This window comes from Electrona antarctica (assembly GCF_951216825.1).
Source record: "Electrona antarctica genome assembly, chromosome: 18".
NCBI classification, from domain to species: Eukaryota; Metazoa; Chordata; class Actinopteri; order Myctophiformes; family Myctophidae; genus Electrona; species Electrona antarctica.
The window spans coordinates 35,861,219-35,875,571 of NC_136799.1; the positions used below are offsets into that span (position 1 = coordinate 35,861,219).

Here is a 14,353-nt window from a genome sequence, read left to right on the forward strand (position 1 = left end):
CACACACACACTTTGCCCAGCCTGGTGCAAACACCTTTGAAGACCAAAGTGTCTTTTTGAAATAGACGTCCGCTGAAATCAAAAGATGGCGTGTCTATGTGGAGGGAGGCAGAGCATCACTACTGAAACAACAAGCTGCCTGTTGTTGTCTGAAACACACAGGATTGAACCCGAGTGCCAAAGCGTTGTGAAAAACGCACGTCTTCATTTACTTCCTCGTTGCGGCATGAAAAAAAATAAATGTTGACATGAGTCGGGTTGCCGCATGTATTAGCATGTAAACCACGCAGATTAGCATGAAAGCCACACGTTGGTCTAATGGTTATGTGAACGTTACATGAAGTGCACCGTACGCTGCCTTTGCTTCCGTCATCCTGTCTGTTTGCCAACCATGTTGTTTATTATAGTTCTCCGGTCTGTGGGTCTCTCTGTATGAGCTTGTGAATGACACACAGCTGCCACTGTGTCCCGTGCCTGAACAGCAGCTGACCGCTGGGGAATCTGTCCACCTTGGAACGGCTTTCAGCGCTACCTTTAAATAAAAGTACCCCCCCCCCCCCCCCCCCCAGCTGACAGACCTGACAAGACTGGCATCGGCAACTAATGAAAGAAAGATGCACACAAACACTCGCACATAAACAGAGGAAGAAATAACACACACACACGCGCGCGCACACGGACACAGTGGCGTGCGCACACACACACACACACTCACTGTATTCTGCCAGGTGCGGGTGAAAGTTTATCCCCAAACATAGATGCGTAGCTGGCTGAAATAAGCCCTGGGTTCTCTTTGGCTTGTTTCCCTTCTGCACTTAGGGAATGGAATTTAAGTACAATAGAAATATCAAATGCACGCACACACGCATACACGCACGGTGTGAGCGTGTTTGCTCAGGCCTGTTTTGCTTGGTTGAGCTGTCCTCTACGGTGACCTACGTTCGGTAGGCAGGCATTTCCGTCACTGCAGGCTAAAGCTTTGCTCAACTCTGGCAGACTGGCCCAACCTGTTCTGCATGGGAGGTTGTTCACTGCATACAGCCTACCCCCCCCCCCCCCCCCCCCCCTCCTCCTCCCATTCATTCTTTCTCTCCGTCTCTTGCTTCCCTGTCCGTCGTCTCCATACTTCTGTCTCCACTCTCTTGACTCAATTGCTGTCTCAAATTATGTCATACGTCATTACTGGTGCCAGAGATGAAGATTCGTAGTCTAGTGCTAAGATACATTCTTAGATGTGTGGTGTGGGTGTGTTTCCATTTACATCCAAAACATTGATTGACATTCATTCTGACTTAAATGTCATTCGTTGATGGTTCAAGGGGTTGTTTTATGTGGGAGAGAGCATGACCCTTGCCCTTTGGCCCTTGCTCTTTTATTGGCCTGTTGGCATGCAGGTCGACGGCTGCAGGGGCCTGGCGCTGGGGAGGGGGGGGGGGTCAACTGAACTCAGCGGGGTAAAGGAGAGCCCCCGGACCTGATTGGCACTAGCATGTGTGGGCATTCACACCTCTGCCCCTGGCCTGGCCCTGTTTATGTCGGCCACCCGGCTCCCTTTGCCCGCAACTAGTCTGGCCCGGCCCGGTTCAACGGAAAAAGGAGTTGTCAGCTTTAGGCGGCTTTGTGCCGGGGCAGCTGCCACCGGTCAGATGGTTATATTTAAACTTGTGAGGGAAGAGGAGGCACTGCGTGGGCAGAGGCGTTTACACTTGCTACTTGCTGATCAGTGGGCCAGTGGGGGCACAAAGCTCTTTATCCACACAGAAGCACGGGCAGTGCCAGGGCAGGGGTTGTGAGAGGGTGTGGTATGGGGGTTGAGGATGGGATGGCACTAGACTGGCTCCCTGACTGTGCTCATTAGATTTATCCCCGATACAATTAATGATCACTGTGCACCGCTGTAATTATCACTCACATAGTAATGGGAGCCCATCCACTCTACTTCCTCTATGGCTCTGACTGGAATAACTGTCGACCCAGCTACTGTACTCGGTGTGTGTCTGTGTGTGTGTGTGTGTATGTTTGTGCCCCCGTGACACTGTTGATATTTTACCAGAGGTGCTGATCGCAGGTTCGTCTCTCATGACCTTGAGATGTCCTACAGAGCTGCAGAGTCAGGAGTGCGACAGGGACGGCCTCTGGAATGTCAGAAAACAATCTGTCCTGTGTGTGTGTGTGTGTGTGTGTGTGTGGGTGTGCATACTGTGTAGCACGTGTACCTGCCGGTAGTAAATTCCCTTGGACACTGTGCCAGAGATCAAACCCCACAGCTGTTGATCCATGCTGGTCCTTTGAACAGTGGTTAAGACAACCCCTTGTTTGACTAATACACTCTTTAATGCGCACGCACGCACAAACACACACCCTCAGCGCCCCCCATGGTGTGCGGATGGATGCAATGTTTAGCATTGCATGCCCTTGGGAGTCACTGGTATCCCACACCGTAAAATTCAGAGTGTTAATTAACTCTGAAGGTGTACCAAATGCACTACGTAAATTTAACTAAGAGTTAAACTAACAGTCTGGATTTTGTTCTGCACAACTGTGATACTAAATATAAACATTTTCTCATTTGGGCCCAGAATCCCAGAATAGCCTTGTACAAACGACTGCCCAATACACAGCTGTTGGACGGCCTCAACCCCATCACTTATACTCAGACAATCCAGTGAAGACGAACAGGAGATTCGAGAGGATCTCCATGGCATCTCGTGAGACGAATGCGGACAAATGCGATCACAGAAAGCATTCAAACGAATTCCCTGGCGAGCGCCGCGGCAGCAGTCCTATTTGCCACCGTGGCACCCTGCCGCGCTGTGCTCGGAACTGGAAACACATGGAGCCGGTGTTAGACGGTGAGCGTTACGCTAACCTTATGAGGACCCGAGGTGCAGGAATACTCCCTCTGGTTCGTTGTGATTTCCTCAAGTTTTCCTCCCCCGCGGTTTTATGAAGATGGATAGTCCCCAGAGTTTGGTTTTAGTGTCACAGGGGGCATTATCAGGGTCTTAAAAACCAGCAACACACACTCAGAAGCATGAGTACACACACACACACACACACACACACACACACACACACACACACACACACACACACACACACACACACACACACACACACACACACACACACACACACACATTATATTCCATAGGTAGTGAGATGGGCCTCTGCGATGTTGAAAGCAGATGTTTATGTTGGCTCCTTTTTAGCAGTAGAGCACCAATGGCCCCCAAAGTCCCACATGCCTCTGCTCTGCTGGACTAAGCTGGGGTCCCCCTCCCCCCCCACTATTTCACTCTGTTTAACCGGAGCATTTGGACAACAACAACACCACCACATATCCAGTGATCCACGCTGGCTTTTAATAGAAGGCGATGAGTTCATGATTTAGAGTTTCAACACCTCCAGTGTGAGTTGGGGAGTGGGCCGCTGCTCCCTCTCATGTTGAACCGCAGCAGGCAGACCAACTGTTCCAATATGACAGACGGACGGGGCCATTTTCAGAGGTGTCTCTGGATGGCTGTAAAGATTACTTTTTACTGTTCATTAATTGTCAAACATGACACGAAGTTATTAAAAATGTCCTTTTTAATCATGAACAGAAGGTTGTCGCTTGAGTGTGTGTGTTTGCGTTGATATTTGTGCCAATTTTCAAGGTGACCTTAGAGTAGAATGCAACAGAATCGCCTCTAGGGTGGTGGCTGGCTCAACTGTGCTCTGTTGTTTTAACATTGATTTATTATTGTCTCTTAACTTCTTGCTTTGTCTTTCAACTCTCTAAACTCAAACCTTCTCTCCTCTCCTCTTTCCCAGTCTGCCTCTTGGACTGTCGTAGTGTTGGTGGTTATACAGTGCTGAAAGTTTGAAAGAAGACGGATGGAGGAGGGAGAGTGACTTGTCTGGGTTTCATTATGGCTGATTTATACTTGGTTGCACGCCGGTGTCTTGCACTGAGCATAGCCGATCTATAAGCTCACATCGCACCGCAGTGTGACACGTTGTGAGCTTGTAGATCAGCTATTTTTGTTATGTGTGACACGTGCAGAACTAAGTATAAATCAAGCTTGTGCATGTCAGCAGGGCTCAGCTGAGTCAGACGTACAGATCGGACGGGGCAGAGGGGCATCGGCAACAGAGGATTTTTTTTTTATTTATTTTTTACTCTTTTAAAAATATATATATATTTTCACACACAATAGTTAACGTGCATGTATCCGCTTGGGTGACGGCAGACTGCTGGGCGAGCACTGGCGCTCCACATATGGTAATCGATGTGTTGTACCAACTTGGTTCATTTGCAAGTGTGACTCGCGTCGCGGCAACCACACTAGTTATCTTGAGACTGTCACAGTATGACCATATAGACGGCCAATAACTGATTTAATACATTATTCCCACGGTGCTAAATACGTTTTAACGTGTTATTTAGCGTTTTTTTTTATGATAAAGCTATAATGTTGGCTTACCGCATGTAAAAGCTCTCGGTCGATCTGCAGCTCCGTGTTCTATTGGCTTTCCCTTCAGGCTCAATGCATGGAAAAACAGAAAGGTGGGGGCTGAGGCTTTTCTAGTCCTTTTTATTAGTATTCCAGCTCAGATCGCGGTGGATGAACAAAGCGACCGTGTTTAGTGGCTCAATAGCAACTCCCGGTGACCGTGCGTCTAAAATATGAATGCCTCTAGTCTAAAGACGCTTCTGTAGTTAATAGTTCCATCCATGCGAGCACCTCGAGAGGCGGGCTTCTTCTATGACGTAATGGAATGGAATTGAATGGTGGCGTGTGCTGAACTATCGCTAGATGGCGCTGGTGATCTATGAGTTAATATTGATGACAAACCAAGGATCTCCATATATGGGCATACCAGGGATTGTATTAGGGCATCGTCTATGAATGCCCATATATGGACCTTTTTATTTTTGTATTGACGTTTTCAGGCCTGAAACAACAATATGGTCATATATTGACATTCCCACATATGGGGTTAATATTGGTGACATCAGGGATCTCCATATATGGGCATAACAGGGATTGTATTAGGGCATCCCATATATGCCTATACAGTATATGGACCTATTTTCTTTTCTTTTGGCCATGGCCAGGGTTCATGGCCATATAGATCGTGTCTTGAGTGTAGAGGGTTTGATGATGTGAGAATAGCCTCAGCTGCTGCCACCCTGTCTCCGTAGCAGCTCAGTTCTCATCGTCGCTGTCGTCGGGGCTGATGAGGCTGTATGTGGGTGAAGTCGGGCTGTAGCCAGGGGGAGGTGGAGCAGGACTGGTGGGCGAGAATGTGGTGGAAGTGGGCGAGTACCTGGGCGAGGTGGGGGAGTAGGTGGGCGATGTGGGGGAGTATTTGGGGCTGGTCGGGGTGTAGGTAGTGGTCATGGGGGGGTAAGTGGGTGAACTGTACTTTGGAGTCGTGGGTGAGTAGGTTGGAGAGGTGGGCGAGTACTTGGGTGATGTCGGGGAATACTTGAGGGAAGTGGGGCAGTACTTGGGCGACGTTGGGGTATACTCCGGGGAGCTTGGGCTGTAGGAGATGGGGGTGTATTTGGGAGAGCTAGGGGAATAGGAGGGCGAGCTGGGGCTGTATGAGGCGGAGCGCGGCGTATAGGTGGGTGACTGGGGGGTGTAACATGGACTGGAGGGGGAGTAGGATGGAGAGGTGGGAGAGTAGCAGGGGGATGTAGGGGAGTATCTTGGGGAGGTGGGAGTGTAGTTGGGCGAAGTGGGACTGTAGCTCGGGCTAGTAGGAGAGTAGGAGGGGGATGTGGGAGAATAGGATGGTGACGTGGGGGAGTAGGAGGGGGATGTAGGAGAGTAGGAGGGGGATGTGGGAGAATAGGACGGTGACGTGGGGGAGTAGGAGGGGGATGTAGGAGAGTAGGAGGGGGATGTGGGAGAATAGGACGGTGACGTGGGGGAGTAAGAGGTGGATGTAGGAGAGTAGGAGGGAGATGTGGGAGAATAGGACGGTGACGTGGGGGAGTAAGAGGGGGATGTAGGAGAGTAGAAGGGAGATGTGCGCGAGTAGCTGGGCGACGTCGAGCTGTAGCTCGGCGACGTAGGACTGTAACGGGGAGAGGTGGAAGAGTACGACGGGGATGTAGGCGAGTAAGATGGCGACGTGGGCGAGGGGGAAGTGGCCGAGTAACTGGGAGAGGTGGGAGAGTAGGAGGGAGATGTGGGGCTGTAGTTGGGGCTGGTGGAGGAGTAAGAGGGGGAGGTCGGCAAGTAGGAAGGCGACGTCGGGGAGTAACCTGGGCTCTGCGGAGTGTAGCCGCCAGGAGAACGAGGCTCGTATGCCGGGGAGGTGGGCGAGTAGTTGGGGGACATGGCTCCACCTGGAGAGGGGATGTATGGGCTGGCTGAGCCAGGTGACCCAGGGGTAGGGGACCATGCTGGTGAGTAGCCTGGAAAGAAGCCAGTCACATCGGATGCTGCGCTGGGTGAAAAGCCTGCTGCTCCCGGAGTCATGCCGCTTGCAACGCTAGGGGACCATGGACCGTATGCTGGGGTCGCTCCCGTGTTCCATGGGGTCATGGCAGGTGACATGCCACTCATGGGGCTGGGTACCGAACCAAAGAACCCTCCGGTGGGTCCTGCCACACTGATGCTGGGGATGTTTGTAGGGATCTCCATGCCATATTTACACTTCTCGGCATCCAGCAACAGGTCGAAGCATCCTGTCCCAGCTGGAGCCAGCTGACCAAGCATGATGTTCTCGGACACACCCTTCATTGGGTCACTCTCTCCGTGGAATGACGCTTCCATCAGAACGTTCACCGTCTCCTCAAAGGAGCACTTCAAGAGAGGCCCTGTGCCTTGCCGGTTGATGCCGTGACGTGTGATGGCCATCAGATGTCCTCTGCATGTCATGGTGTCACAAAGTAGGGCCAAGTGACGATAGTTGACGTAGGAACCGTCAAATGAGATGACATGGTTCAACTCACGCTCCAGAGCCTTGCGCACAGCCTCGATACCCAGCACCGTGAAGATCTCCACAATGTCGTTGGAGGTGGTCCTGACGGGGTCCACGTCCTTCTCGCTGAGGACCCTCATGAGGCCCACTCCGTCCGTTTCAAGGATCCATTCCTGCAGGGCCTTGAACTCGCCTTCCTCCGTGATGATGATCTTTTTTTTCTTATCCGTCTGGGGCAAGTGCATGTACACCTTGCTGATCTGCTCGATGCCCTTCAGTGTCATGTGTGTCAGCATGTTGGATTCAATGTATCTCAGGAAAACATCATCATCCATCTTGTCCTTCACCACCTCCTCGTCCTCCTGGAACTTGTTCTTGTCACTGTTCATGATACGGATTCGCAGAACCAGCTTCTCTGCATTATCGTCATTGAAGATGCAATTGAGGTCCTCACCGAAACCGGCATTTATCTTCTCAGCGATCTGCTCCATGGTGAGCTTGCGGTCTGTCATGTGCTTGCGGTCCAGTTCGATACGCAGCAGCCAGGGAGAGATGCGCGTCACGTCGAAGTCAGGCATCTCATAGTAGACGTTCACCCATTCTTGGTCCTCATTCACGACTGTGTTCTGGGGGTTGGGGTCATAGTAGATGGCAGTATTGGCCGTCACCTTGCGCAAGGTGGCGTGCTCCAGATGACACAAGACGTCCTTGGCCCTCTCTGCATCACGTGCCGCCTGGCCCAAGAGGAAGACCGTCAGCGAGGGGGTCTTGGGCCTCTTGGAGATGTTAATCAGCTCCTTGAGACGCGGCACGCCCAGCGTGACGTTCTTGGCCGACACACCAGCGTAATGGAAGGTGTTGAGCGTCATCTGGGTGGCGGGCTCTCCCAGCGACTGGGCAGCCAAGACCCCCACCATCTCACCTGGGTGGGTAATGGACAGGTTAAACTTTGTTTCAATCTCTCCTAGGAGCCACTCAAAGGCTTCTGTGGAGAGGCGGAACTCCTCTGTCATGCGTCTGGAGCAGAGGGTGGAGCGCAGGTGGATGTTGAAGAGGAGTGTGGCGTTCTGCTGCGCCTGTTTGCTCAGTGGGTCTTCACCGTTCACAATCACCAGCTTCTTACTCAGCTCCTCAACACCTTTGACCACTCGAAAAGGATTGAGATCTGTGGGGGTGCGGATGTTAATTCTGAAGATCTTCTGGGCATTCCAGATCATTCTGGCCAGGTTGCATGGCAGCACCACCTTGCTATCACCAGTGGGGAAGATGTCCCTGAGGATCTTTCTGTCTACCATCATCTTATCAAATTCCTTCTCCAAGGAGCCCTGTACATGAGCATTTGTCATCACATCTTTCACCACATCCTCCTGCAGGGTGCGCCTCAGTGCCCGGATATTAGTGTAGTCAAACTTAAACTTCTTTTCGAAGGCCTTGTTTGAGGGTTTGAGCGTGGCCATGTTTTGGAACTCCACAGCTTCTCCGGCCAGGCCATCCTCACCGTAGCGCAGCTGGACCACCTGGTTTATGGAGTTACGCACCGTGGCGTCATACTTCACCATCACCGACTCCATGGATTTGACCAGGCGGCGCTGGATATAACCAGTCTCAGCAGTCTTAACAGCTGTGTCGATCAGACCCTCTCTGCCTGCCATGGCATGGAAATAGAACTCTGTGGGCGTTAAGCCGGCCAGGTAGGAGTTCTCTACGAAGCCTCTGCTCTCAGGGCCATAATCATCCTTAACGAAGTGGGGCAACGTGCGATGCTTGAAGCCAAAAGGGATTCGCTTACCCTCAACGTTCTGCTGCCCCACCACTGCAATAACCTGTGATATGTTGATCTTGGATCCCTTGGACCCGGCCACCACCATGGACTTAAAGTTGTTGTATTCAGACAGGGACGTCTGAGCAGAGGATCCTGTCTTGTCACGGGCGTCATTGAGGATACGGTTGACCCGGTTCTCAAAGGCCTGCCTCAGCGTGTTACCTGGGGTCAGCTCCAACTCGTCGTTGTGGGCTTTCTCGATAACTTCTATCACATCCTTTTTAGCTTTCTTGATGGTATTCTGGATGTCAAGGTAAGTCTTTGCATCAGCAATAGAGTCACCAATACCGATGGAGTGACCCTCAATGAGCAGCCAGTTGTTAACCACAGTCTGAATGTTGGAGTAGAAGAGTCTGGTGATGTCGTGGCCCATCTCCAAGTAGGAGATGTGGACCAGGGAGCCAGCTGATGTTCCAAGAGACTTCTTACACAAGATGCCCATGATCAGCTCACCATTCTCCACTATGACCTTGGTGTCTCCTGGGGAGATGTGTTTGTAAGGTCCACTGTCCTCCTCGTCGGGATGGGTGCTGTGCGTTCGTATGACATTGATTTTTCCGGGAATGATGAGGCTGAATATCTGCTTGCCTGTCCATAGGGGGCGGGGCTTGAGAATAGCTGGCTGCGGCACCTTCCCGTCCCACGTGGAGAGGAACATGAGCAGGTTCATCATCTCACCCCTGTCTAAGAAAACGTCCCTTTTGGTGAATTTGCGGACAGCTGTGAGCGTATCCTGCACAATTCCCATGACAGGCCTGTTGGACTGGGGTGTAACAATCATGCGTGGCACCATGGCCAACTCCTGGATTTCTGCCTTTGTCTCGAGGGACTGGGGCAGATGCAGGTTCATCTCGTCGCCATCGAAGTCTGCATTGTACGGGGTGGTCACACTGAGATTAAGTCGGAAGGTGGACCACGGAAGGATCCGAACTCTGTGCCCCATCATGGACATTTTGTGTAGTGTGGGCTGTCGGTTGAAGACGATAATGTCTCCGTCGTACATGTGTCTTTCCACCTTGTAGCCAATCTGTAGATTAAGATCACCTGGTTTGGGGTGGAATCGCAGATCAATTCTGTCCCCATTATCACAGATAATATATTTGGCTCCTGGGTACTGGCTGTTGCCTCGCCGTACCAACTCTTGTAACCTGTCAATATTAAATGGTGTGACTATTTCTGGGAAGGTCATGTTGGCTGCGATGGATCGTGGAACGCCCACTTCGTCAATTTGCAGATTGGGGTCGGGGGTGATGACAGTTCGAGCTGAGAAGTCCACACGCTTCCCCATCAGGTTACCACGGACACGCCCTTCCTTCCCCTTTAGACGCTGTTTGAGGGATTTGAGTTCGCGGCCAGACTTTTGCAATGCCCTGGGCAGGCCTGGCAGCTCATTGTCTATCAGTGTGGCTACATGGAACTGAAGGAGCTTGACGTCCTCGGCGATAACGTGAGCCGCAGCACCACTCTGCTCATTTCTTCTCAGTTGTTTGTTAATCTTGACTATATCAGCCAGTTTGTAGGTCAAGTCATCCTGGTTGCGGGAGCCCTGCATGACTACAGCTGGCCTGATGGCCAGTGGAGGCACTGGCAAAACAGTGACAATCATCCACTCTGGCCGGGCGAACTTGGGGTCCATGCCCAGAATATTGTCTTCCTCGTCCGAGATGCGTTTGAAGATTTCATGCACACGGCCAGGGCTCAACAGGATCTTCTTCTCCTGGGAGTCCTCATTGACGTGCTTCCACTCGGCATACAGCTCCAGGCCAGAGCGGTGGATATGTGGCTGGTAGCGTCCGCAGCCACCATGGCCCTCCTCCTTAGTTATGTCTTCCGAGTCTGCCTCCTGCTGCTCTACTCCAAATTTGTTGTCCATCTCCTCTCCTCCTTCACAGATATGTTTGCCTTTGCACAACTCGTATATATATGTCAAGCGCTTTCTGGGCTGCCCTTTAGATTTGCACAGGATGTCTTTGATCTTTGGATTATTCGAATCCACTAACAGCTTGGAGCAAAAGAAGCACACACATCGGAGAACCTTCATGATCTTTGGTATGAAGCCCACATGGAAGACTGGCATTGCCAGCTCTATATGTCCAAAATGTCCTGGACATTCTGCCATGTTACCTGCACATGTTTGACACCTTCCAGATCGTTCGATAACGCCTTGCCTTGGGTCCATAAGGCCACCAAGTTTCAGACGCCCTCCTGTGGTTTCGGGGTATTTGATTCCCCCTTCTGTGACAGACATCCGTTTAAGCTCATCTGGGCCGATTATTCCGAATTGTACTCCCTTGATGAGGCGCAGTGGGCATGCGTTGTCGTTGGAGAGCATCCTGTCTATTCAAAGAGACGCGTCCTCCCTCGGCACGCAGCTTTGTGAGAAAGGAACAACCTTGAAAACTGTCACCAGGGCTCTGGCCAGGCTGCCGACGGTGACCAGAATCTCTCCGAAGGCAGCGATATCCCAAGACCCTAGTTGTTTGTTGCCCCTAACGACCAAATTATTTACGTTTTATTTCCACCTGGCTAACGGCTGTTCCCCCTCCCTCTTTATGTTCTACACTGTAGCGCTCTCTAAGTGCTAATCACTTAATATAAAATAATGATTTTCTGTGTTCCAAGATCTTTCTTTTAAAAGTGCATCTGTTCTAAGATGTCTTTACTCCCATTTTCCGTAGGAAAGGAGCTGGCCAATTTTACTTTTCCTATCCTATATATTAAAATGTCCTTGTGGGTAGATGTTCGGTTAAATTACCGTATATGGTGAATATTATACGTGCCGGAAGTTATATAAACCATGCTGATGTCACTAATGATGACTCACACTGACATCACACGTTTTGGAAAGCATATATTAAAATTGTCTACTGGGAGGGACACCGCCACGTCACTCACTGACTCAGATATAACCATATAGGTTCCCAATGCAGCTATGCCCAAATATGGAGTGTGTTGTCTAACTTCAGTGTGTCGTCATGGCACCAGGCGCAATCAAATCAGTCAGTTCCACAAAAGGGGGCATGCCCATGTACAGTATGGGCATGTACTGATAACATCAGTGATCTGCATATATGGGCATATTGGTCGCTATATGGAGCTGTCCTGTTTTTACATCATTCTGACAAATGCATAGACTCCGTATTTGGGCATGCCTAACAAAGAACTCCATATATGGGCATAAAAGGGACACAGACATAATAACTGGATGGGGCATGCATTTCCAACTTGCATCGTTCCATGTAGGTCAGTGCCCAATGGGTACCGCTCTGGACAGGGCCCCTGCCCAGCCGATTGATCACACCTGATCACCCGTAGATCTCCATATATGGAGCTGGCCTGTTCTGACATCACAATGAGGTTCTGACATCTGCATAGACTCCGTATTTGGGCATGCCTGATAAAGAACTCCATATATGGGTATAAAAGGCACACAGACATAACTGTGGTGGGGCATGCATTTCCAAGTAGGCCAGTGCCCAACGGGCACCGCTCTATAGTGGATATAATAGTGACACATGATACAGAGATCTCCATATATACGAATGTCATACTACAGAATAACCGTGTGAGGAAAGAATTCCCTACTTGCATCGCTCCTGACTTGCGTGGTCCCAGAGTAGGCCGGTGACCACTTTTGTTGTTGATATAGGCCGTTATGAGGCCGTATTTTTGAGTGGTGTAAACCACTCCTACAACTGGCTTTTGTGTGCAGAAAAAATGAGCATGGTTGCTATGTTCAAAATAATTTCTGACGTAATTAAATCACACCCGGGTGAACTGGATGACCGTAGCAACCATGCTCATTTTTTCTGCACAAAAAAAGCCAGTTGTGAAATCACATCCGGGTGTGATTTCATTACGTCAGACATTACGTCAGACCACAGCTGATCATGCTATATAAAACCTTACACCACTCAGTTCACACGGGTGTGATTTTTTACTGTTCATTTCAAGTTTGTGTGCAGCATTGGCTGCTGGGTCCTATTTTTTGGTTGCCCAGCTTTAGTTGTTTTTTATTGTGCTTATGTATGCTTGTAAGGGCACAGAGCATGTGTGAGGGCAGGCAGTCGCTGCGGGGCACATGTTACTCGTTTAGTTGGTTTTCATCAGCTCCCCTCTGCGTTCTCTCTCTCTGTTGCTCGCTCTCTATCCCATTCCCTGCTGCTCTCTTTATCTCCTCTCTGTCTCTCAGTTCACTCTTCTGCTCTCTCAAATAGTCTGCATTTGTTTAGACCTCAGCCTCTTTAATTTCGGGTTCATTTCATTGTCATCGAGACTCCAGCAGGTCCGTCCGATTGCTTCAATGTGGGAGAGAACACAGTCGCCTGAACCGGTGTGTGGACCACCCCCCCAACCCCCACCCCCCAGCCTTTTTATCTGCACGGCCTCAAATTGAACAGTCCTACAGCGTCCAGAACAAGTATCGCGTTTCTCACTCAATAGCCACGGTCAAGGGCATGAGAAACTGGAGTCTGTATTTCCACCGAAAGGCAGACAGATTGAAATCTCAGCCTTTATTAATAACTATGGATTGGAGGAGAGTAAAAAAAAAAAAAGAAAAGTACAGTAGTAGCTTCTGTACTGGCAAGTCTGACAGTGTCATACCCTCGATGCATATAATGAACAGCCAGAGCAGAGCTGAGATGACATAGTTTTAGGTGTAATGTGTGTAGGCCTCAACACACCTGCTTACAGTCTTTAATAATTTCTTATTTTAATTTGTAATTTTTCCACATACATTCGTTTTTATTTTCTTTAAATGTTTTTTTTAATTATACCATACCTTGTTTCTTAAATCTCTTATTTGTAACGTGTGTTTGAGTTTACTCAAATGTACTTATTTGACGTAATATTGGGTTAGAGATCATTCAATTTAGGTATGGGATTAGTGTGGCTGTGGTTGGTGTAAGGATCTGGGGCCTGTTAGCCAGCATTTGGCCAATGAGATATTGTGACCTCAAACTCCCAGATGTGGAGGTTGTAGAAACTGGGAACTGATCCCAAATTTTATAAAATTACTTTTATAAAATTACTTTTATACAATTATTAACCTCAGTATAACCATGGATGAAAGTGAACCGTAACACTCATACATGCATGAAATGATGCTGTTATGCTTATCGCGACCAGTAGATGGGCTTTTTTCTGCGAGCATGGAAGCGTACATGAGGCAGGCTTTAGTTTCCCACTAAACCTGTGCACGGAACACAATCAAGAGACACCACACTCTGATTGGCCAATCTCTGGTGTTGTTAATCAACATGGGACTTATGATTACTCTGGCTATATTCTTCATTCACGCATCATTACACTACTTACCCAGTCTTTTTGAGTTTTCACAATGTGTGTTTGTAGCTATGTTTTGGTTTTCGAGCACCACAGGATTGTTCTTTTTCATATTTGTATTTCATCGTTTGCAGGGCCGGTGGGCTTTCCACACCGCAACCCAAATTTCAACAGCACGTTCTTCAAATAAAAAAACAAAAAAAGAGATTTCCATCTAAGAATCCTTGCAGCAGTTGATAAGTCAGCCAACACTGTGTATTGAACCACGACCAACATGCTCACTCACTGTTCTAGTCATGACTCTTCCCAAAACCGACT

General features: G+C 49.5%; 2 protein-coding genes across 2 annotated transcripts in view; one reads left to right on the forward strand and one right to left on the reverse strand.

Annotated features, from left to right (window-relative positions):
• The window catches only part of mnat1 (MNAT1 component of CDK activating kinase), a 59,651-nt gene that overhangs the window by 27,716 nt on the left and 17,582 nt on the right, over positions 1-14,353 (forward strand). The window lies entirely within an intron of this gene.
• Positions 5,196-11,081, reverse strand: LOC306942633 (DNA-directed RNA polymerase II subunit RPB1-like; the record flags this gene model as incomplete). The annotated part of the gene is made up of 1 exon (XM_079528641.1): positions 5,196-11,081. One exon carries the CDS (start codon positions 11,079-11,081, stop codon positions 5,196-5,198), a length of 5,886 nt encoding a protein of 1,961 aa, XP_079384767.1.